Here is a 26,195-nt window from a genome sequence, read left to right as displayed (position 1 = left end):
TGTAACTCTACTATTTCAGGTTTGTGGGGTTGCTAGTCCTCTAGGATGTCTGTTTTGTGTCGTAAAGAGTTTATGGGTTTTGATCAGGAGCTCACTTGGGTGGGGCTCATTTTTGTCTGTAGACTAAGATGCAGTACGGCTTATGGTGTGTTTTCCTTTCTCAACCAGGCTGTCATATGCCTTTGTGTTCATATCTGCAATTTTCAACCTGAGGTTTTCAGGCACCTACACATTTATACACTTGGAACTGTGTGTCAGGATGTACTAGGTACTGGGTCTAGTGGTAAACACAACGGGTATTGTTACTGTATTTCTCAAATTATTGGTGAAAGGCCATGTCCCCAACCCTTTTCTTAATTTCTATATCTGTTGCCAACCAGTATTTTTGTAAAATATATAAAAAATATGGCAGCAATGCAAAATTATTATGAAAGGTTCTACAGCTTTACTCTCACTTTTGGTATTCATCTCTCATGGACGGTGTGCAGACTGACACTATCTGCAGACCATAGTTTTCAGGAGCACTGCTGGACAGCATACTGGTAGACCATTTTGGGGGCTTCTTCATATACTGGTGTGAATGGGGATGACAACTGTGGGCAGGTGACCAATTTGGAGAAGATACTCTGTTAGTGGTGGGTTGTCTAAAGAGCAAGAACTTTCTGAGAAGGATGAAATTAGGTCACAGTCTTCTTAAACTAGAATGCATTAAAAAAAAAAAAAAGGGGTGTGTGTGTGTAGGGGTGAGTTAAGGTGATAGACATTCAGAAGATAGCCACATTACAGTCTAGCTTTATAGTAATCGACAGTTATAATGAAGAGTACTCACGGACACTGAGCCAATTCTGACTCAGGAAGAATAAGGACCACTATCTGCCTCCTCTGTCATGTTGGTCCTTTAATAGGGCAGGACAGTAGGTAAAGCACAGCCAGGAATACTAATCATAAAGCTCAGAAAATTTATTTGTAGGTTTTCTTTTCTCATTGCTCTGCAAACAGTTGTATCACATCAGACACTGGCATGCATGCTGAAGAAACAGTGAACACTTTAATATTATCCTAATTGAGGATGATAAAAGCTGCTGAAATTTATTTCAAAGCCAGATGATTTGAGAATTATTTATCTCTTATAGAAAGCAGAGAATTAATTACACACATGGTCACTTAGCATAATGAATTCTAAAATATACACATCATTATACTTTAAGAGCAATAAATACCATAACTTTGAGAACCTATCAGTAATTAAAAAAATATGACACAAAATAAAAATACATTTCTCTTTATAAATTAAAAAGACTGATTTTCCAGGAGTGTGCTTTAAAGGTTTACCAAAAGTGATAGTTGGGGAAAAAAGTTGTGTTGGATGGACTCAATGTCTCAAAATATCTTACAGCTACTTACATCTTAAAGAATCTGAGCAGGTATGGTTGCAACATTCAGTCTTTCAACCTTTCACCTGTACTCTCGTACATTATTAAGTTCAGAACTACATTGTTTTCTTGCAACTGAGGTTTATTGTTTCCTTAATCCATTTTCTCAAACACCATTCAATACATTTATACTATTCCAGTAATTACCATGCTACTCAGAAAAACAAGAGAACAGTTTATTAAATATTTAATGAGGGTATGGAATGTTATACAGTACAAGTAAGACACCCAAGATGGGCATAATCATACTATTCACACAAAAAGTTTAATTTCACTTAAAAAAAAAAAAGAATACAAGACTAACTCCCCCCTAAAACACACACACACACACACACACACACACCAAAACAAAACAAAAAACAAACCCACGAGCAATTCCACCATTATGAAGTAAAGTAAGATATTTCATGCAAAGTACTAAAAAAGAAAAGAAAATACAAAACCCAAACACCCCAAACTCCGAGGAAACAAAGAGCTATCTGAAAATACTGCCATGCTAACAGATTAACCACAATATAATCATTCATAGAAAAAGAACATACTAAATAAGCAATGGATTAAACACAACAGCAATATTGTAAACACATAGACCACAATGATTTTACATGACAAGCAATTCCAGAATCACTCATAGGGTGAGTAACATGGGCTAAATGTTGAGAGATAAGGTATGTCAATATAAACCCCATTAACTCATCTCATTATCTATTATAAATCTGGAAGCTTACAGAACCTGAAAAATTGTATAAAATTTGGCATGCTCCATTGTGTTCCAAGAAATGACTTTAGAATCGTATTTGCAATCATCAGAGAACTTTATAAAAGCACTTCAAAGGGCAGAATTTGATCTCTTACATAATGGTCGCAATTTACATCATAGAAACAACTCTAGATATGCATTTCCTTGATTAATTCTTACTCAGGACAAGAAACATGATTTTCTAGCACTTTATGTACAAGTTACAGCAAAGAGCAAGTTAATTTAGAGACTGAATAAAAGAGGTGGACCAGTACAGAGAGTAAAGGGCAATGTCCTCATTTACAAAGATTTTGACAGGTAAAAATCCTTCCTTGACTTGTGAGGGAACTAGCTAGAACAACAAATAAAAATTTACCAAGCTGTAATGCATTGATCTATACCAAAATAATTTAGCATACTTCCTATATGTGTGGTGCTACTTTAGAACAGTCACCAAAACCCCAGTGCCAATGAGTTGATTCCAACTCAAACTAACTCTACATAGGGTTTCCAAGACTGTAAATCTTTACAGGAGTACACAGCCTCATCTTTCTCACATGGAGCGTCTGGTGGGTTTGAACTGCTGACCTTTTGGTTAGTAGTCTGACACAACGTACAGCACACCACTAGGGCTCCTTAGAAAACAGTCAGGAATGACTTTTTTTTTTTTCTTTCTTGGTGCAGCACTCCCATAGCTGCCAAACTAAACACAAGCCTGGTTACCAGGTGGGGCACAAACTGAAAACAGAGTTCCCACTGGGCAGAGTTAGATGCCTGCTTGGGAGGCCAGGAGAAAACTGAAACTGCACTCGATGGTTCTGGACTGAGTTTACCCATGGTTGTTAAGTTCCACTGAGTCGATTCCGACCCATAGTGACCCTTATTTATAGGGTTTCCAAGGAGCAGCTGGTGAGCTTGAACTACCAACCTTGCAGTTCAAACGACTTTGCAGTCTGACGCACTAGCCCACAGCGCCACACCAGGACTCGATAAGACCCCCCAAAAAAGAGGAACAGGAAACATTCTAGGACAGAAACCATCCCTTTCCCCTTTAGACTTATGGTAAACAGAACCAACTGGAAATTATCCAGGATTACCCTTCCTACTTCTGAAACGTAACTTCCTATTTACATTCCATGAAAAGAATACCATAATTGTATAATGGCAGTAAAAAACAGGAGCACTTGCTGGAATTTGCACAGAATAACAGTAGAAAATTTTCCAACATTACACTTAGAGTTTGAGGTTAGTTAAGAGGCTTCTTGGCAATCAGGCCTTATCATAGAGCTCTTTGGAATGTGTGTCTTAGACATAAAAAGATACCAAAAATTAAATCCCTAGCGTATTCATGAAACAAGTTCTTAAATGGGAGAGATCACTAATGAACGATAAATGCTTCCATCAGCAAATTACATCTGATAAATCAATCTTCCCCAGGTGACAAAGTTTCTGCTAACAACTCAACAGAGCCTCTGGAACCAACTGTACGATCATTCAATCATGACGATGTAAGATGAGGTACAGATGAGTACTCATGAGAAAAGTTCTGTAAACGGTTGAGTTCTTAAACAGTAGATTTATATTACAAAGCAATGTAAATAAATACTGGGCTAGTACAAAAGCTCTTATTTACAGTTTTACAAATGAAATCATATTCAGTGTAAATGCTGTGCTTTAAAGAACACAGTGTATTGGGGTAAAATGAGTTCTGTTGAGGGCATTACAGTTTGTGTTAGAATCAATGCATAACGTATAAAAGCTTCAAGTTAACTCTGTTTATAATTTAGTACAGACAAACCCAGTTTAACCTGGAATGGCATCTGTTAAAGTGCTGAAAACAGGAAATATTTAGAAAACACTGTACATTATTAAAGCTTTATCAAGTCAGAATTTGAAACTTGTTTCACATTTTTTATACTTTTGCCTCAGGTCTGTGGACAAGATGATCTTTTTCAGCAAAGGAGTAAAACTTAGAGACGACCAGCCGCTGCTTTGATGATTTTAGGTTTGCCAGAGTCAGCTTCCTAAAACTATTTATCCATCAACCATACCTTCAGGCCTCATAATCTGGTACGTAATCAAATATTCAGGATAAGCCTGAAAGAGAAGGAGTAATTCAAACAGTGTTAAACAGATTTTTTCAAAGGGTAAGATGACCTCCCATGAGGATCCCTAAGCTTTAGAAAGAGGTTCTGAATTGGTGTTGTGGATTGGTGTTGTGGATAAAGGGGCATTTTCTCACACCACCCTTTATCCAATCCCCTATATCTGGAGTCAGTGAATGTATGATGAGCACATTATGTGTCCATGTTTAATAACTGAGGTGATTCTGAATCAGCTCCTCACTCAGAACACTGTTCTAGGAACACTTTGATGGCAACTCTGTCACTGACAGCAGGAGAGAATTATGCATTCTTTGCTGCAGGTATGTTAACTATTAAATACAGAATTCTGATGACCTGTATTATACAGAAGTTAAAAAAGATCTAGTACAAATGGCAAAATTTGAATAAGGTTTGTCCATTAGATGAAATAGTGAATCAATGGTATTTTTGTGATTTTGATCATTTTAATAGCATGTCCTTGGTTTTAGGAAATACACATTTAGGTATTTAGGGAGTATAGAAGCATGGCAGCAACTTATTCTCAAACTGTTGTTAAGTGCAGTCAAGTTGGCTACAACTCAGTGATCCTGTATAGGGTTTCTGAGGCTTTAAATGTTTATAGGATCAGAGCGGTGGGTAGGCTAGAGCCGGTGACCTCTTGGTTCGCAGTTCAATGCTTATCTTACAGCGCTACCATGCTCTGTACTCTCAAATACTTCAGGAAAAAAGTAGTAAGTATATGTACACACACACTCATACCCCACAGAGTAAGGGAGGGAGAGTGCTAAGATGTTACCATTTGGGAACTCCGGGTGAGGTCATAAGTGAACTCTATTCTTTTTGCAACTTTTCTGTATAACTTTGAAATTATTTCCAAATAAAAGTTTGTTTTTTTCCCCCAAAGGTTAAAGTTCTTTTGGTTAAGAGGTTAAAGTATGGATCAATGGCATTTCTGAAGGTGAGTAAATGAAACAAAATTACCTGTTCACCTCTGTAAATAACATATTCAGCTAATGCTAGGCCATTAACGCTGGGCCGACCAGTGACTGAGTGGTGACCTGGAGGAGAATGTGCCATTTTCATTGCGCTAAACTGCAGGAAAGACTTTCCCAAGGTTACCCGGCAAAACAGCAGCTGCCTAGAATAGGAACAGGAAAACAATCCCTGACGAAAAACTGGGCATGACAATTTCCATTTGTGTAGCCTGTATCAGATTTAAAATGCATTGTCTTTATCATTTCATCCTTAAAATAATTTGTTAAGAATTCCTTCTACTACTCTTATTAATGAAAAAAATCTGTCAACTTAATAAAACCTTACTTTAACTATAAAACCTGAAAATCTTATTAAACTTCACCCAACTCATAGGTACTTACTGGAAGGGCTGGTAGCATAGTGGGTTCTGAGCTGGGCTGCTAACCTCAAAGTCATTAGTTTGAATCTACCAGTTGTTTTGTAGGAGAAAGTTTATAGCTTTCTGCTTCCATAAAGATTTATAGCTTCAGAAACCCTATTTGGGGCTGCTATGAGTGGGAACCAACTCAATGGCACATAACAAGTGGGAGGGAATTGAAGGTTTAAGGGGCATCTATGAGGTGACTTTATTCAACTAAATCCAGTTCATTCGACATTCAAAATAGATTTCAAATCCATTCATCTCTCTTAATTTCTACTGTCACCATGAGGTCCAAACCATTCCAAATCTTCACCTGAACTGTAACACTAGTCTCCCTAGCTAGTTTTCCCGTTTCTACTCTAATTCCCAATCTATTTTTATCTAAGCAACCAGTGTTTTTTTAAAAAGATCATAAATCAGATCAAGACACTTTTCTGCTTTAGAGGCTGCATACTGCACTTAGTATAAAGTCCAAATTTCCAGAATGTCCCACTTCTCTAATCTCACTTCACATTCACTATGCCAGGCATATTAATTTTCTTTCTTCATACAGGTCACACTTCTTACCTTATGACCTCTGTACATACAGTTCCCTTTACCACCTGGAATGGTATCTGTCCCAACACTCTTAAACTGGCTGTTGTTGTTAAGTGCTGTTGAGTTGGTTTGTACTCATAGCAACCCTGTACAGGGTTTTGAGGAGTGACTGCTGACCTTGTGGTTTGTCCAGTGAATAAGCAGTCCAGTGCTTATTCAGCCAAGGCTCCTGGCTGACTACCACTTATTTTTTTAGGTCTTAGCTGATAAGTTACATCCTTAAATAGATCTTTCCTTACCATGAATCCACTACTCCTTACTTAGTTACAATGAACCTTGCTTAAAGACAGAATTTTTTTTGGGGGGGTGGGGTGAGGGTGGAGGGAGGTATGTCTTATTGTTGATAATATGTACTACCTACTTAACAGTGTTGCAGAATGTAATTTGGTGATATCATTCTCAGATGACCACTGCAGATGTTCTAAGATTGAATTTACAAAAATACTAGCAATAAAGGGCAATAATAATGATGGGGAAATAAGGCATTTAACCTAATTAAGTCAGAACTGACTCATAGGGAGTCATCAGGATAGAACCCTGTTGCAAACTGACCCAATCTATTTATTTTTTAACCTTTTTATTTTTTAAGAGATGAAAAATAGATGTTGGTCGACTAGCTGTGTTCTCCAAATAAGAGAGGTTATATGCTTTTTTAAAAAAACTGACCCTTTGGAAGCCTTCTTAGCGTTTCTAATAGAGTTTCTATCATATTCATAATCAGTCCATTGATAATGTAGAGTACAGAATAGTTTCAGGTTAAAGTTATCTCCAGAGAACCAAGCATTCTGTCCCCAAGACAGTTATGGGAGGCGCCAGAACACTGCTTATTATTACTCACGACCAGATTTAGCCTTCAAGAGACATGACAAGTAAAACCAGCAGTGACCAATATTTAAATTTGTGACCTAAAATGGAAGTGAGTGAGCAGGCAGGCCTCCGAGGGCCTACTTTATAACACAGCCAGAAGTCGAAATTAAGAGGGTGAACACACCACTAACAAAAACAAAACCAGACACACACAGCTCTTGTTTCCCTACAGGCTGTGTTTCTTAATCTTGGGAGTGTTGAGCAATCAGTTGGGAAGCTTTTAAAAATCCTAATGCCCAAACCATACCCGAGACTAATGAAATGAAAATCTCTGTGGAACTCAGGCACTCAATTTTTTTTTTTTTAAGCTCCCCAGGTGACTCCAATGTGCAGCCAAGGTTGAGGACTACTGCTCCAGGGCTTTCCAGTGAGCACTATCAGCAACTCCTGGGGAAATGGGTAAACATGCAAGTCCTAGCGCCCTGTCCGATTCATACAATCAGAAATTCATGAGGTGGAGTCTTTAACAAACCCAGTATGTGATTTTGAGGACTGCTAAAGGTGAAGAACTACAGCTCTAGAATTTTGTAAGTAATGCCTTAACTGTAGAACAAATCTCACTAAATATTCTTACTTGATATTTCAAATAGTGTTAAGATATAATTTATTTGCCTCTGAGGATTATATACATTAAGGAAAAGTTATTGGAATAATATTAACAACTGAGTTAGACCAGTAACTACAAGTATGAAAACAAACAAAACAAAACAAAATAATTATTTGATAATTGTGTATTTTCTAAAGGGATAGATGGATTTTAATTATAATTCTTTAAGAGTAGTTAATGCCACAAATTGAGGTTCAGGATCTTATCACAGTGGAAGACTCCCTGACTCAATGCCAAGAAATGTTAGACTCATGACTGGGTCTAAGGGGATTGGCAAGTAATGCCATTTTAGCATTTGAATACTGGACTTTTTGAGAGAGAGAGCTGTCCAGTCAATTCTATCTCACAACAACCTTGTAGGACACAGTAGAACTTCTCCCTAGGGTTCTGAGACTGTAAACCTAATAAATCTAACCCAGTTCTTAGCTGATTCTTACCAAAATAAACCACGACAAATAATTTCTTACCTGTGGCAAATATAACAAGATCTGTCTTTGTGAACGGGACACCCAGTACCTCCTCCAATTCCATATACATACTGATTGCTTTTGGAAGAGTTTTCAGCAAAATAAATCCCAGCTCCAAACATTCCACCTATGTAGGCATGCCTTTCATCAAAGCCTTTATGAATGATTGCATTCACAAAGGGAGATCCTAAGATACATAGATAATAGCAAATTAAAATTTATCTTACAAGAAAAATGAGTCTTTTGGGAGTTAAATTCTCACCCAACAACTCTACCATCATAAAGCACAAACAAAAAACAAGGGCAACAAGTTACCTGTCAACCAGCTTGACATTAGAATAAAGGACACTGCTACCATCAATTAGTGTTCATAGTAGGGTACAGATTTGATTAGAAAGACAAACAGATAACTGGAAATCTCAAGTAAGGGTTATCAAATTCCAGATTCCAAATCGCTACAAACCCAGAACAGAGAGCCTCATAATGCACTTCATTTAGCAAGGCTGAATACATCTAAGTCTTAAATGCTGCCCATGACTGAATACTTCTACAAACCAAAAGCGGTGGCCAAAGTAGCTTCCTCATGTTTATTCTCTTCCTATTTCTCTTTTCTGTCTTGCCACTTCTCTGTCTTTCGATGTTACACCTGATTCCACCTGTAAATGTGTGCTTTCCCACATTCCCTACATACCAACTTCTTTCTTTTCCTTCCTTGCATGTGACAAGAAAGCCAAAGAGAGGTACTGAGCTTAGGAACCAGACCAGGGAAGTCTGGAAGAGAGTGAGAGTGGAGGTTATGAAAGTCCCAAATAACACAGCTAAATGATTGATTAAAATCAGTGTCCCTATTCATAGAGACCAAAAAACCTACCACTGAATTCTACTTTATAGAATTACTGATGAATAAAAAAACACTTTTTTGATTTACTTTGGAACCCCCAAACCACTTATGCTATAAAACAGAAAACCACTCGATATAACTATCAGGTTAATACATAGTAAGTGTGTGTGATATGTCTACTATCTACTAGGCTCTGTGCCTAAAAGTATCATGATGATTCTTATCGTTTTGAAATGAAGTACTGCACATGAATTTACCCTGCTATAACCATTCTTCTGGTTGACTGTGAATTTTAAATGCTGTGTTTGATAGAAAAGGAACCTTGGTGGTACAATGAGTTAAGCATTTGGCTGCTAACTGCAAGGTCAGCAGTTTAAACCCACGTCATTCTAATGGCGACTGATGAAGCTGTGTGCTCCTATAAGGATTTACAGTATCAGACACCCTAGGGAGCAACTCTGCTCTTTCTTAAAAAGTTGCTATGAGTCAGAACTGCCTCAGCAGCAGTGAGAGTTTTGGTTTTGTAGAAGTTTGTGTGTGTGTGTGTGTGTGTGTGTGTGTGTGCGTGCGCGCTGGGTGCCAATGAGTCAATTCCAACTCAAAGCAACCCTAGAGCACAGAGCAGAACTGTCCAAAGGGCTTCCTAGACCCAACAACGTATAGGAGCAGGTCATCAGGTCTTTCCTGCCATGCAGTGGCATTTAGCTTTTAGGCTGGCTAGCAGTCTAGTGCTTAACCACTGCACCACCAGAGAATTTTTCTATAATCATGACCAAAATGCAGGAATAGACTGGAGTTACTATGGGTAATGTGCTTGAAAACTTGATTCAACACTATGTTAATATCTATATTGTTAAAACTTGAAAACCTAATAATTATCAGCCTGTGAAGCATAAAACCAAAAATTAAAAGAGACCTCCATAGAGGTCAGTATCAATGGCTCTTAAAATTGAAGTTAATTGTGGTTTTGACACTTGGAATCAAAATCAGAATAGGATGCATAAGCTCTTCTGAGAGGATTTTCGAGGTCTTATTTTGATTTGGTCGACTAGTTAAAAGTAAAACACACCATTTCTCAAAGTGATAATAAAAAATAATATGCAAAATCTACTATTTAAAAAAAGAAAAAAAGAAGAACATAGAATGTGAGTAGTCAACATTCTAATTTTTATATTTTTCCCATTATGGGAATTCTATTTAAAACCATCTATAATGAAACAGGTGAATTCAAAATTAGTAGAAGATGTGAGCATAAATGTATAATTTGTAAAGTTAGTAGGATTAGAAAAAAGAAGAAAATTAAGAATAGACAGATTCTATTATTACTGCATATCTGGCAAACAGCTATACTGATGCAGAGGACAGTGGTGGGTATAGGGAAAGGAATCTTACCATGAAATAACATTCTTTCATTTGCATGGTTGTGGTTTTCTTCAGAAACCTCTTTTCTTCTGTGAGTGTATCGTTCCCATAATTTCTTGTTACAAACCTTCTGAATCTGAAAATATAAATGAGAAAAGTAAGATCTTTACTTTTTAATAATTATTTGTATTTGCTCATTTTAACTAGAAGATAGCCCAGACTGAGCATGAGGAGAAGCAACACTTTTCTAGGAAATGTAAAGTAGGTGTTATTTCAGTGAACTAAAAATACTTTGCCCCAATCATACAGTTGGTAGTACAGCTATGTTTTGTAAATTAAAAAAGCTACAAATAACCTATTATACAGGAAGGTGAAACACTGACATGTTGAGTTCTACATATAGGCATGAGAAAGAGAATAGTATCTTTTTCCTCCACTTTTTCTGGCCCAAAGTATCATTTCAATCTTTTTTTTTTTTTAACTATGATGTAAACACACACACCCTCACCCTCTCTACACCTACTATTCTCCCTACACATCCTCTCTCTCCAATTCCTAAACTTTTTCTTTGGAAAAGACTTAAGACAGAATCTGGTCTCATTGGGAGTATTCCTAAGGCCCAAACTCACAATCCCTAGTGGTTTCTTAGCCAATTTTAAGGGGCTACAGCCCCCTGCTGGTACCTAGTGCACACGTGGGAGCTGGTGTTTCAGTAAGTCTTAGGTCTAAGTCATACACACATAATTAAGAACCACAGTTATTATAAGGATTTTGAGAATCTGAACCTTCCAAAGATGCATTCTTTCCAAAAATATCCCTTGATGTCATGATAAAGACCATTAAGACTGGAATATCATTATGCTCTTATGAATGTTACTTTTGGCTTTGAAAACTGACTTCAGATCTCATTTACGTGTAAAAAGAAAAAAATATAAAGGTTGTTTTTAAACTTGAAAAATGTTATACAAAATATTTCATTAAAGTAACTTTGAGAATGAATAAAGCATATCTTTCTCAAATCCAACTTCCAACTACTCTGGAAATCAAACATATTCTTCTCTCTACCTTCACTCTTGAACTATCATATTTGTTATGACCTGTAAACAAAGTGGACTTGACTAAAATTTGCCTATCATAGGCATAACTATTTGTTTTCTTAAAAATTACATATATATATAACATGTCAAGATGTTATAAAAAGGGGTTCCTAGAAATATCCCTTTACCTGATGATTGTGTGTGTGTTTGAACACTCGGATCCCTGTGCTTTGGCCCATATGGATCATATTATTATGATCTTCATATGATCACGATTTAGAGGAAAACTCAGTAAATTTAGTATTCACTAACTCTGAAATTATAATTATAGCATATTATTTGGTGTTGAGTGCTGCTGACTCAGTTCTGACTCATAGTGACCCTGTACAGGGTTTACCATGGTGGGTTTGAACTGCTGACCTGTGGTTCGCAATCCAATGCTGATCTTACAGTGTTGCACCAGCACATTATTATAAAACAGTTAATACAACATAGGTAAAGGTTTGATACTATTCACTTTTGAGAATTTTCTATATTTTAATTCTTTTATAATTACTGTTAAGAACATACCGTGTACAATTTGATGAACTTGACCTACACCTATGTAGGTAGGTAGGATGCAGTAGCTCAAGAGGGAACAAATCTTTACAGCGAGAATCATTCCCAGACTCTCAATACACAGAGTAGACAGGGATGGACAGCTTGGACATTGGCTACCCCAAATGGGGGTGGGGGAGCTACAAAGGCAAGAAGTGACTGGCTTACAAGCTTTCAAGAGGGAGCCTAGATCCAGAGACCGTAGAGGAAGGTAGAATCTCTACTGAGTAGTATCTAATCTGTCTGGGCGGGGCTGATGAAAGGAGATGCATATAGGTCTCTTGTGGTATAATAGTGAATAACTGTTATCAGGACTGACTGTGAGGGTTGGAAATGTAAAGGTAGACAGATGTTTTGTATCAAAAGGAGGGGAGTGATTGACTTTGCAGTCTAGGAGCGGTGGTCCCTGGGACCAAAAAGGGAGAAGAGCAGATAGTGGGATCCTATCCAGAGAAACAGTGATGCCAGAGATGGAGGCAGAGATGACGATGTGGAGAGATGGAGTAGCTAGGGACTTTAGACTCAGAGAAGGGGAGGGGCTGTGTGCTGATGCCTAGGGGAGCAGGCTTGTAGGGTATACCCTTTGGTTGGCTGATGATGTATGGACAGTATTATAACCATGGCAATGAAATGATAATATGATAGGATGAATGTAAAGCTAATGTTTTCCCATGTAAGCCATCACATAATTCCCAATAAAACATAAAGAAATATATATATATCAGTGTAGTTAATTGATCCTGTAGAGAGTTTCCAAGGAGCAGCTGAGGGGTTTGAGCCAGTTAGAAGTCCAGTGCTTGTCCTACAGCAGAAGATACATGGAGAGTACTATTAAAGTTTGCAAAAAAGCTGTTATGTATAGAGACCTCCAGGATCTTGAGTAGTCACTCAGAGCAAAGACAAAGCATGGCATAAGGACAGAGACACTCCTTCTATGAACCACAAAAAATTTCAGCTTTGTTATCATAAAGAACCTTGTTGTTGTTATGTGCCATGGATCTGACTGATAGCGACCCTGACCAGGGTTTCCGAGGCTGTAAATCTTTACGGGAGCAGAATGCCTCATCTTTCCCCCGCAGAACAGCTAGTAGTTTCGAACTGCTGACCCTGAGGTTTGCAGCTCGATTCGTAACCACTACGCTACCAGAGCTCCTTAGCGTAAAGAACCTTAGCAATACTTTATTTAATAAAGTCCTAGATGTATAGGATTTATCATTACCCAGATAAAGCATAATCACTATAAATGAATGTGTTCGGAAAGGACTGGATTATTGTCTATTACAGGGATTCTGAGAAGCTGAACCTTCTAAGGATATATTCTTTTCAAAAACATGCCTTGATATCATGATAAAGCCCATTAAGACTGGACTATCATTATGTTTTTATGAAAGTAACTTTTGGCTTTGAAAACTGATTTCAGCAAACTTTATTTTCACTACATTATTACCTTGAGAATATTGTATCTGTTGAAGATTCCGCCTGCATGGCCCCCGTCTCTGTGTTCTCGGACTGTACTTTGCATCTGATGGAAATATTATTTCAAATGCATTAGCTTTTAGATCTTTTCTGATTTGGGAAACAGTTCTCAGTTCATCTGATTCTATTTTTGAGAACACAAAGCAGGTTGTAACATTTTTGTTATTTAAAGAATATAAGTTAAGTTCATGAATATTACTTTGTGGAGATATTTTATTGAGAGTGGGAATCTCTCAATAAAAAATGTTTATTAAGTGAGAGTTTAGAATCAAGTCTCACTTAATAAACGTTTATCTCCATGCTCAACCTACATATGTACGGTTGGTTATATGTTCTTCAGAGAATGCGGGCACCATTCAAACATTTAAGGGATTCTAACTTTTTTTTTTTTTTTTTCTTCCTTTTTTGAAGTGCCCTTGAGTTAGTTCTGACTTACAGTGACCCTACATAGGGTTTCCAAAGAGCAGCTGGTGGGCCTGAAACCCTGACTGTGTGGTTTGCAGTTCAGTGTAGATTTTACAGCACCACACAAGGAGTTTGTATTAAAAAGTTTTGTGTGAGTCAAGTTAGTGGGAAATTTTCCTGAGTAAATCGCACCCAAGTGTTCTGGGCTTATCTAGGATTCGGAATTGCCTTCATGAAAAGAGGAAACATTAGCATTTTCTTTCAAATGGCAGCAACCTCTTCTCTAAGAGAACTGTGTTATTAATTATAACTTGGAACGAAGTTACTGGAATCAAGACACACTGAGAGAATGTACCTTAAATGCCAACTGTGCAAAGTTTCCAGGTGGTAAAGTGTTAAAATTATACTGTATGTTCAATTAGATGTGGAAATTTACAAAATGAACCAACAATATATATTGATCTATCTTTTCAAGTTATTTAAAGTATATGAGCATACCTCTTCCTCCACAGACTGAAACTCTTTATCTTCAGGAGACAGATCTATGAGAATTGTTCCACTCCCGGAGGTGTTCAGAGTTAAGTATGGGTTAAGACCTATGAAATAAAATTTGAAGGTTAAAGAAAAATTGCCAACAATTAAAATCATCCAAAAACCGCTACCTGATTTATCTGATGGTTATCATTAATTAAAAAAAAAAACCCAACATAACTTTTTATTTTGGAATAATTTAGATACAGAAAGACTGATAGAGAGTCTATAGTATTCTGTGTATCCTTCACCAGACTTCTCACGATATCATTTTATATAACTATAGTATATTTGTCAAACTGTATAAACTAAATTGCAGGTTTTATTGGAGCCTCACCAGTTTTCCCCACTAATGTCCTTTTTCTGTCCTAGGATCCAAAGCAGGAAACCATCATGCATTTACACCATTAATTTCTGACCAGGCAAGCCACAGGGTTTTGTAGAAATATTTCAGAAAAATTTTCTGTTCTCTTATTTGAAATGTGTTTGTTATACACTTTCCTTATGATTATTTTTTTTACTATAGAGCCCTTTTAGTCTTTGATCCCTTTATTCTTCCTAAGCATGAGAAAGAATTCAGACCGATACTTACATAACTTCAAAGTAATTTAAAGTCATCCTAGACACCCCTGAGGCTCAATTTTCAGCCAAACAATATAAAGATGTATAGAGGGGATACCAATAGTTAAGGTATGCACACCATAATAAAATGGTTAACCATTTAAGATCAAAAGGGCACTGAATACCTAAAGACAAAGTTCAGAAGGGTTGGGAAAGAAAGGAGAATGGAAGTAAAGAGTCACAGGAGGAAGTGGGGTAGGTGATATTATACTGAGGGGACTGTAGTCACTGAGATGAAATGAAGTACATGATTTATTGGATGTAAGATTGATCTGCTCTTGAAACTTTCACTCAATTCACAAAGGTCAAAAAAAGTCTTTAGCAGAATTTGTTCAATGTCCCCACCCAAAAAGATAATGGAGTAAAATTATGAATAGAGTGCTACCTCACCATTCAATGCCTATTCTTATCTATAATTGGTTCTTTTAAAAAATTAGGCAATGAATTTGTTATGTTTTCTGAATGTCAAGGGTCAAAATAACCATAAACATTTTTGTATTTAACTCTTGCAAAAGCTCTTCTTATGGGGTTTTCTAATTTCTTTAATAACACAAATTTCTCTGATCTGTACAAGACTGATACAGCTCTGATATTATTCCAAATAGAAGTAGGGGCTGAATCCTTTACTGCTGCACAGAGGTTTGCTTTTGGGAATTCAAAACACAAATCTGGCTCTGAGCTGGGATCTGAAGACAAGACTATCACCAACAAGCCAGACTCTAATAGACATGTACAGACATGTCTGAGTTACAATGTCTGCATGAATTGTGGAGTTCATCTGTGGGAAGATTTTATAGGACAAAGACTGTGACAAATGGGTGACTAAAGCATCTGTGGATCTCTCCAAGAAGAGATATATCAGTGTTGAAAGATGAGGACATATAATCTATAGATTTGATGCACTGAATGACAGCAAAGTCTATTAAGTCATCAAGGTGAGAGATTGTTGGAAAAATCACTGCAGGCAGCTAATGATCCCACATTGCAAAATTAGGTCTAATACAGATATAGAACCCTGACTTTAAATGAAGATGAGGAAGATGTTAACAAAGAAACAGGAAAAGTGACCCTGATATGCTGTATCAGACACAGCCATTCTGTCTCATGATCATTTTTCTTCTCTTCATAAGCATGAATGTTCCGATCCAATTGTAGCTGCATGTTTTCAGTGACTGTAGGACCAGAAGTGTCATGGAGAAAATCTGCTACCTGGAGACAGTGTAACGTTGTCTTCACTGTTTCTTGAGCCTTTCCATACAGTCTTAACTATGTACCGGACACTATAATGTATAAATATACAAACACTGCCTGTTTTTCTTTCTTTTATACAAAGTGTAAAAAAGTGTCACTTTCCTAAGTGATACTTATTATCCCAGAGTTCCACTGGGACTGCTATCTTACCAGACCTAAATTATTTCAGTAGAAGCACAAGTGTACTCTACTGCTACTACTACTTCGTCTTCATTTTTTTAATGCTACTTTTACACTAAGCATTTTAGGGAGCTGTGAGTGTCCTCTTTTTCTAGCTTACATATTTTGCCATCTATGCTAGAAATATCAGATTCTATCCCATTTGAACCTTGTCACTTTTAATGGACCCTACCTTAGAACACCAGTTTAAAGCATTCCTTAGCATGAATCACCTAATTCTGAGAGGTGCTCTATTTCTTTGTCAAAAGGTGGACCCCATCCTGGCTAGTATATATTCTTCCTTGAAAATCCCTTCATTTTTTGCTAATGGCAGTTTCTCAGAAATTCTTATTGTACAGCCACGACTACCAGGTGCTTCTGACACTATGACTCAGAAGTGATTTGACAGCAGTGGTTTGATTTCTTTCTGGTAGAGCAATAATGGGTCAGAAATTTTAGCTAGGTTCACACAGGAAGTAACAGAAGCCTGAGAAGTTGAAAAGTCAGTAAAGACTTGATCCCAGGTTTTCTGAATCCTAATTAGTGCTTGTTCTATTATACTGACTCTCGATTATACATACATTTTTGAATTATCATTTAGTTAAGCTGAGGACTGCCTTTATGCAAACTTTTAAACTGACAGCAATTATTTCAAATGAAATACCTTGTTGTCCAGAGATAAGTCTCTCAACACCTTTAATTAGTTTGTGTCTATGTCCATAGGCATTGATTCCAATCTCCTTCAGTTCCTTGTGCCCCATCTCAACTAACACATCCAAGGTGATCTTATAAAAGAGGATGAAACAGGTTAGACTCTTACTCATGAGAATAATTCATATTATCAGGCTCCCACAATACAGTGGATTCATACATTTACTTCAAATTATTTTGAGCAGTTTATAAATGAAAACAAACCAGTTAAGGGAAAAGAACCTGACAAGAATAAACTGCAAGACAAAAATGCACTTTAACTACAGTCAGGCATACTATTTTATCTTGGAAAAGCAGGTTCTTTGACATTATCACTTCATATGCACCTGTTATACAATGCCTTCCAAGGTTCCTTTAAATTCCAGACTATGCTCACTGGCACTTCTGTATCTGCTCAAACTCATCTTTTTTAGCCCAAATAAAAAAATTTCACTGTGTGACACTGAAGTCATTCTTTAAAATGCTGTTTAATTCACAGACCTTCAATGAAGCTTTCCCTGAATTATCCAGCTCAGGGACCTATTCCTAAAATTATTTTTTTCCTCTATTCTTGTTCTAGCTCCATACCCAGATATAAAACTACTTAGGGAAACAAGTTTACTGAACCACAAAATTCAGTAAATATGCTCAGATGGAATACTTTAAATTGGGACTGTTCTAGAAAGTGGCTGGCCTATCTACATACCTCCCCATAGTGGTGAGAGAAGTGTCAGGTTCGAGAAGATAGTGATTGATATAAAAGAACAGAACAAAGGAGATCAAGGGTAACTTTAACAATGGAATAAAGTAAATTTTGCACTTAAGAAAGCTACTTTATTATTACTTTTTAAAAATGTGTGTACTATTTTTATGAGCTAATATACACAATGGAAATTCCAGGATCAAGTCAAATTAACAATGAGTTATTTCCACTCTCTTAAAAACCACTGCCCCCAGTAGCTTGAATGGTTCAGGGCATTAAAAACAAATAAGCTGACATCAAGTTGATTGTGACTTAAAGCAACTTCATATATATTGTGCAACTTTTCCCTACACTGAAGTTCCACAAAACACGAATTAAGGAATATAATCAATCTACTCACTTGTTCTCTTTCAAATATATCCATCAGGTGCTCAAGCCCAAGATTCCTTACAAACTGAGTTATGCTAAAATCTACTCCTGGAACTGGAAAATAAAAACATCCATGACATAGCTACACATCAAAATAATGAATGCCAACATTATAACCATAAAGTTTCATGACATGGCTATATATATAGTAAGAACATAAAGATGCAGGAACATATTAATAGTCACTTGGGATATAATACTGAACAAAATAACAAAAATTACAAAGAGAAAGCTATAAATTTTCCAAGTCATTACAAAAATCAATGAAGTTTTAAGTTTTTACATTAAGCTTTATTTTTTTTGGAGTCTTTAAAATTAGTTTCCTTATCTTTCAAGATATAAACTTATTTTAAATAAAGTTTATGAGAACAAGTCCCATAGATTTGTATAAGTAAGAAGAAGAGACTAGATTACAGACATTACAGGTGTGTGTATCTCTTTTCCTTTTAAAAAATACACTTCAAAGTTGGGTATTTTGACATGGGGGTGGTGGTCTACAGGCACATAACTCTGTAATTGTATACCAGGAAATACAATCAAAAAGTAACGATGGTGGTAAAGTGATTAAAGTGCTCGATTACTAACCAAAAAGTCAGTGGTTCAAACCTATCAGCTGCTCCACGGGATAGAAGTGGCAGTCAGCTCTATAAAGATGTTGTTGTTGTTAAGTGCCGTCGAGTCATTTCTGACCCATAGCGATCCTGTATAGGGTTTTTGAGGAGCGCTGGTGAGCTTGAACCGCCAACCTTGCAGTTCAATTGGCTTTGTTGTTTGACGCATTAACTAACAGCACCATACAGATCTGGAAACCCTATGGGGCAACTTTAAACTCTTGTCCTTTAGGGTTGCAATCGATTCAACGGCAATGGGTTTGTATTTTAGTTTTCACTCAACCAAAAGGACTTCTACACCTTGAAAAAGCATGTGTTCATTTAAGTAGTAGTTGAGCAGCCTAAGACTCATCAACTCTTAAAACTGGAATGGAGAACGTTCATTAGAAATGCTATTCATGTTGGAAAGAAAAACAATAAAAGGCTAACACTTCTGGGCTATGTTAATGGATCTGATACTCATAGTAGTATTTTAGGTTTAAAAATGCCCTTTTTTAACATTCAAAAGGGCAACCATGGGGCTACAACACCAGTTAAGTTAGTTTTGCAAAATGTCTCACCTTCCTTTTTTTCCAAACTGGAAGTACTCTCTGTTCCACTTGAACTCACTACTGAAGACAATTCAGAAAAACTTCCAGATAAGTTGTCAAGACTGCTGGCTGCAGAAAGGCTGGATGGGCTGGATGGGCCTGAAGACAGAGAGTCTGCTGTGGTTCCTGAGCTCCGTACACCACTGAGCACCTGTGACTTGTAACACGAAGGCAGAGCGGAAGGGGGCATGGCTGCGGCCAACAAAGCACTGACATCATCGGCCTAGGGTGCACATCAGAGAGAGATGAAATCCACTATGAGCATATTTTACAATCCTATTACTCACAATAGAATGCATTTAAAAAAATATGACATTATACTAAAATTACAGGTTATTCTAATTACTTTACATAAGGAAACAGACCAGTTGATATTCAGCCACACTGTTATAAAATAGAAAACATAATTCAGAACCTCCAACACATGTAGAATCAAAATAAATACTGTTCACATGGCAAAGCATGAAGAACATCCCAACTTTGAAACTGACTAAAAAGAATTGGAATGGAATTACAGAAATATCAATTTAAAAAGGCAAGAAAGACCTTTGAACTCTATTACTAATTCTCTGAAAGATATAATTCAACCTATATGGAATTTTAGCAAGTAGTTGGTTTGTCTTAGAAAACATTCAACCAAGTAATAATTTTATTCAAACCTACTATTAGGATGGTATAAAGCCCCCCAATTTAATTCTGGTACCTGAATTATTTTACTTAGTGATATGTACCATTTTTTCATAATGCTCAAGTAGGATACTAAGTAATTAACATTCAGCAAGAAGTAACCAAGGACTTGTTTTTACTGTTTGTCATTTATATGGCCTGCTCCAATCTTCACCTTTTCTTTCCCCTAGGATGAGGACTCCACTGACACTCACAGCTTGCATGTAAGATTTGTTCATAATAATAGTGCCATTTGTTGTTGTTGTTTTTGTTAAGTGCCGTCGAGTCGGTTCCGACCCACAGCGACCCTGTACAGATTTTCCGAGGCTGTAAATCTTTACGGGAGCAGAAAGCCTCATCTTTCTCCCACAGAGCGGCTAGTAGTTTCGAATTGCTGACCTTAAGGTTCGCAGCCCGATTCGTAACCACTACGCTACCAGTGCTTATATGTACCTGCTACCATGCTGATGACATTAAGTATATTTTGTTTAATTCTATTAACAGACATATCTTGTCCCCATGTATACATGAAGTTATTGAGGCTTAGAGGTTTAACAAGGTTGTACCATGAAAAGTGATAAAAGGTGGACTTCTTATCCAGGTCTCTGTTGGACATTAAAGCCTATATATGAAAGTACTTTGCTTTACTGTCACTAATTATAACTGGTGAACTAAAAAATGGGCAGACTGAATTCCAAAAGTATTCCTGAAGAATTACTGTAAATATGTTTGGATTGTCAATCTGCTAAAATCTACTTAACCCCAAGGCAGTTGAACTAAATCAAATCAGCTTTACACTGTAAATCGGAACAATGGAATCTCTCTCAGTAGAAAGCAGTCTATAGAAGAGATTTCTCCTCTTTCCTTCCCATTTAGGAAAGTATTTCTTCTCCCTACTGCTCTGGTTAATATTCTCAGTAATTGAGGCAAGAGTGGCACTTTTGACACAGTGGTCAAAGCCACATTGGAAGCTATACTGGAGCCTCCTGTGGGTAGAGAAGGGCAAAGAGCCCTCCTCAGAAGGAACACACTTGGTGTTTATTAAATAAATGATAAACATTTATTTATCAGTAAATGATAAATAGTATCATTTATTCTGGTGGAGTCAGCAACTAGAACTCCGGGGCTAAGGCACTGTGGGAGGGAAAGCATCTCTGCTAGTAGCAGGCTGTGTGACTGTACCTTGCAATGTTCCTTCTGACTCATGGCTGGGATTAACACACATTGCATGCACTGTAACATCATTTATTGAAGGCCTGTGCCTGTTGTGTTTTCTAACTAATAAGCAATTATACCTTGGACTACTTTCTACTATTTCCCAAAGTATATGATAACTGACTCACAATGCTCTTATTTACCTATTATCTTTGAATGCCAAGGAAGCCCCAAATGTGAAATTGGACTAACAATCAGGTTTTGCCACAATCACCACGAAGATATTTTATATATACACCAAGTGAATTTTAAAGTCAGGAAAGCATTGAGATTTTTCAGAGAGCCCATCACTTACTGAAACTAAATCTAAAGGTGTTTGTCCTTCCTGATTTTTAAGAGTAGGATCAGCTCCGTGGGCCAACAATAAAGCACAAAGCTGTGTTCGTCCCTTTTGGGCTGCTTCGTGCAAAGGTGTGAAAGCCCATTTGTCCGTGGCATTGACACATGCATTATACTTTATTAGTAAAGCTGCTACATCTACATGCTGTAAAAGAAAATACTCCTGTTATAGTCTGAAATATTATTTTATCACACTTTAGTTCTTAAGAAAAACTAGCTATATATCTATTTCCATATTTTTAAACTTACTCTGGATACAAAATGAAAAAAGCATGTTTCTCCCTAACACCATAATTTGTGGGAAAATTAAAAGCTATAGTAGACATTTCAGTGACTAGATGAAACTCCAGGTTGTCAGGTCTTTTCTCCTGCAGAGCAGTTGGTGGGTTCAAGCCACTGACCCTTCATTTAGCAGCCAAGCGCTTAACCACATCACCACCAGGGCTCTTACTTACGAACTAGTAGTATATAAATAGTATCGTTTATTCAGGCCATCCATCCCATTGAAGATGGTCAATACTGAGACCATTTAACAATTAGGACTGTTCTAAGTCCAAAATATTGCCTCTGAATCTCTACTGATTCCTATGAATGCCAATGGGTGTTTTTTTGAACCAACAAATAAAACAAGCAAAACCATCAACTTTTATTGAAAGTGCTAAGAACAGTAACAAAACAATGACAACATACTGCATGTTACAAGCCAAGCTTACAAGGCTCAGAATTGGAACTTGAAACTTATAGCCCTCATAAACTTATAGCCTGTAAAATGGAAGAGTCACACTAAATTCCCTTCCAACTGCAATAATGACTTACATTTTTTAAAACTTCATAGACTTTTAAAAGTAATACAGCAGGAGCTTACCCCATAGGATGCAGCATTATGTAAAGGAATTAGTCCTCCTTTGTCTTGGGCATTCACATCAGCTCCATGTTGTAGGAGATACTCTGCAACTTCTAAATTGTTGTAACCAGCTAATTTAGGAAATAAATGAAACTGTGTAACTCAGTAATATAGAAAAGTTATATTTGAGTTGAATGTGAACATATCTATATCTTTATAACTTTACAAAGCACAGATATTACTGAATAAATAAACACAAGATATTTTATATATTAAAATTTTATCTTATAGGAAAATTTCTCACTGGCTTAATGCTGAAAAACTTTCAATGATGCTATTCATTCAATTTGGAAATTCTCAAAATTATACTGATTGATTTACCTGTATCATTCCTTTAAAACCTTATTACCAGAAGAGAACAAACAAGATGGCGGATCGGGTGGCAGTACAATGAGGAGCTCCTTCAGCAACAACACAGAATCACAGAATATCAGACCAAGCAAGCTCAGGGGATGGTCCCAGAACTCTGAACCACACATAGAAGAATATTTAGAAGGTTGGAAGGCTTACAGCTAGGGGAATTTGTAGCAGAAGCAAGAAATCCAGTGCTTTCTAACTCAAGATGCTCAGCTGCTCCTGGAGCCGCCATCTTGGGCAAGACCAAGCAGGGGGAAAGATCAGAACAGCTACGGACACCTGACTGAACTGCAGAGACAAAGGTGTGGACATTCTTTTTTTTTTGTATCTGTTCATTGGTCTCTTGCTGCTTGCACATCTCCATTCTGGTGACTAGAGAGGGTGCCTGAGTGAGTGGGCACCCCACCCACAACCTCGGAGGGTTCTACTATGCATATGCACAAATCTCCTCGAAATTTAAAGTGACAGTTTCCATTTAAATCCAAATGGCAGTGCAAAACGGCCACAGCTGGCCCTAAGCTGTTTATCACCAGGAAAAAGGCCTGAACGGGGATTGTGGAGTGGGACAAGCAGACTAAACAGGAAACAGGCTGAAAATTAAATCCTGAGTTACAATACAACAAATAACCATGGCATCTTGAAATTTCTCAGGAAGAAGAGTGAAAAGGGTAACACATCTTCTGATCACATCTACCTGGAGGCAATCAAAAAGCATAAAAAATACCAAAATACACACCCATCTAAGTATTAAGCCCACAGATAACTCCTGAATAAGCCCAAAAAACAGAAGCAGATGACTATATCAACACATGTCCAGAAACGAGATAAAGTGACTGAGGCAAATGAGCTAGAAGTAGACCTACACTCCATACTGGAAGATGCGCAGGCTTTGGAAATGCCTAAGAAGGAATTCAGAAAAATGATTATAAAATGTATCAAAACACTATACAATAGAGCTGAAAAAAATAAGGAAGAAGTCAGGAAAGTGCTACAGGAATAATAAAATAAGATAGATACAGCATTGGAAACAATTCAAAACCTACAGAAAGAGGTTCAAATGATTAATAGTAGAATATAAGAAATATAGATAATACACTGAAAGGGCAAAGGAGCAGAACAGAAGGCAGAACTAGTGAACTGGAGGACAAACTTCTCAATACCAATAAGACAGAAGAGCAAGCAGGAAAAAGGATGAAAAATCCTTAGAAGGTCTAAGATTCATGTTGGACAACATGAAGAGGAAAAACTTAAGAATTACTGGCATTCCGGAATAGGAAGAATCACACAAGTACACAGAGGAGATAGTTGAAGAGCTGCTGGAAGAAAATTTCCCAAACAACCTGAAAAGTGAAAAGATAAGCATTCAAGAAGCTCAACGAACCCCAGGAAGGATAGACCCTAAAAGAAAATCGCCAAGACATATAATCATAATTCAAAGATAAGGACAGAATACTGAAAGCAGCTATGGAAAAGAGAAGTGTAACATACAAAGGCAAGCAAGTCAGATTAAGCTCAGATCTCTCAGCAGAAACTTTGCAGGCAAGAAGGCAATGGGGAAACATATTTAATAACCCTGAAAGAAAAAAAAAAACCCAAAAAACTGCCAACCAAGAATCCTCTACCCAGCAAAGCTGTTAATCAAATACGATGGTGTAATCAAAACATTCTAAAATAAACAGAAGTTAAGGGATTTTGCCAAAGCCAACTCTACTATGAAAAACATCCTAAAGGAAGTTCTGTGGACAGACAACAACCAGAGAATGACATATGTGGCAGCATCACCCTGAACTCAACTGACAAATGGAAGAGTCAAGAACAAAATAAAATGATAAGAACAGAGGAATCTGGGAGGTCAGTCTATGATTGAAACAATTACAATGTAAAAGAAGGTAAACACAGACAAACAAGAGATCCATGTGGTAAGAAGGTCAGATAGATTACAGGATAAAATACACTGTCTTAAATGGAGGGAAGAGTTAATAAAATATAAGGTAACCACAACAGTAGGGTTGGGATGGGGGGTTTAGCTCGGGTGTTGGTGAGGGCAATACAAGAAGGAGGAGGAGGCGGAAGAATAAGATAGATAGGGGAACACTGAAGACAGGTTTGCATGGCCTAAGAGGGACAGAAGTAAATAGTGATGCATGCTCAACCTTGGAACAACAGGGCTCTGTGCTACAGGGATCTAGGCATAGTTTGAAGAAGGAAAATAATACTAAAATGCTTGACTGTCCCATGAATATTAACCAATATTAACCTTTGAATATTAACCAATATTAACCTTTGCCTACTACTGTAAAACAGACACTTGAGTGGGTTAGAAAGGAATGTTGGGAACCATGATTCCAGAAAACTTGTAAGCCCATCTTCAGACTGTAACTGACTGGAATACCTAAAAGGGGTTCTACAACTTGCCCAGTAAAATAGGCTTCTTGCAGAGCCTTTGCAGAGTATAGAACCTTAGGTGGAATCCTGAGTTCTATCCAGAACCTTATGAGGTGGGACATTCCCACTATCAAGGACAAGCAGACCAGCCTGGAACAGCTAGTGCAACAGAAGATACATCTTCAAAGAAAGATCGGCAAGAAAAACCCAAAACAAAAATGTAAGCATGACTGGCTACAACAAGAATAAGCAAGCTGTTTGCCAGGAAGCCATCAAGGCAAGCAATTAAGTTCCTTCAGGACAAATTCCCCTCTAAGACTGAAACTCAAAGGGAACACACGAACAGGAATGTAAACTTGTTTGTGACCACATTGGTCTACTGGTGAGTGGAAGAATGTGAAAGGCAGCAATGAAGAAATGGGCTGAATTCAACCAAAGTCCACTGACTCCCTTTGACCTGGAGATGCGAGAGAGAAGAGGAAGGGCTGGTTGCTCCAAGTATGGTGAGACCTGGGGACACTTGAGCCCATGGACAAGGACACAGCCACAGAGGGCTAGAGCTGAGAGTGATATGAAGTGAGGGAGATGCACAAGAACACCCAAACTTGCAGACAGTACCCATATGACCTACCCTCAATGGCTTGATAATAAGAACTTGACTAGAGGAAGATTATAAAAAAATTTTTTTTCTTTCAATAAAGGAAACAAGGGTAAATTGCTATAATTTGATTAACCTGACCTATATTCATAGAGGTTGTTGTTGTTAAGTGCCATTGAGTCAATTCTGACCCATAGTGACCCTGTATAGGGTTTCC

General features: G+C 37.3%; 1 protein-coding gene across 1 annotated transcript in view; it reads right to left on the bottom strand.

The window, feature by feature from the left end:
• Positions 1-4,030: 4,030 nt before the first annotated feature.
• The window catches only part of TNKS2 (tankyrase, TRF1-interacting ankyrin-related ADP-ribose polymerase 2), a 79,085-nt gene continuing 56,920 nt past the window's right edge, over positions 4,031-26,195 (bottom strand). The window contains exons 17-27 of the mRNA XM_006831134.1: positions 22,600-22,709; positions 21,691-21,879; positions 19,485-19,737; positions 18,285-18,367; positions 17,156-17,276; positions 14,428-14,525; positions 13,496-13,570; positions 10,445-10,550; positions 8,212-8,398; positions 5,259-5,415; positions 4,031-4,269 (exon numbers count right to left, since the gene is read on the bottom strand). Coding sequence (XP_006831197.1) covers positions 4,207-4,269; positions 5,259-5,415; positions 8,212-8,398; positions 10,445-10,550; positions 13,496-13,570; positions 14,428-14,525; positions 17,156-17,276; positions 18,285-18,367; positions 19,485-19,737; positions 21,691-21,879; positions 22,600-22,709 — 1,442 coding nt within the window. The 3' untranslated portion in view covers positions 4,031-4,206. The remainder of the gene's footprint in view (positions 4,270-5,258; positions 5,416-8,211; positions 8,399-10,444; positions 10,551-13,495; positions 13,571-14,427; positions 14,526-17,155; positions 17,277-18,284; positions 18,368-19,484; positions 19,738-21,690; positions 21,880-22,599; positions 22,710-26,195) is intronic.

This window comes from Chrysochloris asiatica, unplaced genomic scaffold (genome assembly GCF_000296735.1).
Source record: "Chrysochloris asiatica unplaced genomic scaffold, ChrAsi1.0 scaffold00003, whole genome shotgun sequence".
NCBI lineage: Eukaryota > Metazoa > Chordata > Mammalia > Afrosoricida > Chrysochloridae > Chrysochloris > Chrysochloris asiatica.
This window is presented reverse-complemented; position numbering and strand designations above follow the sequence as displayed.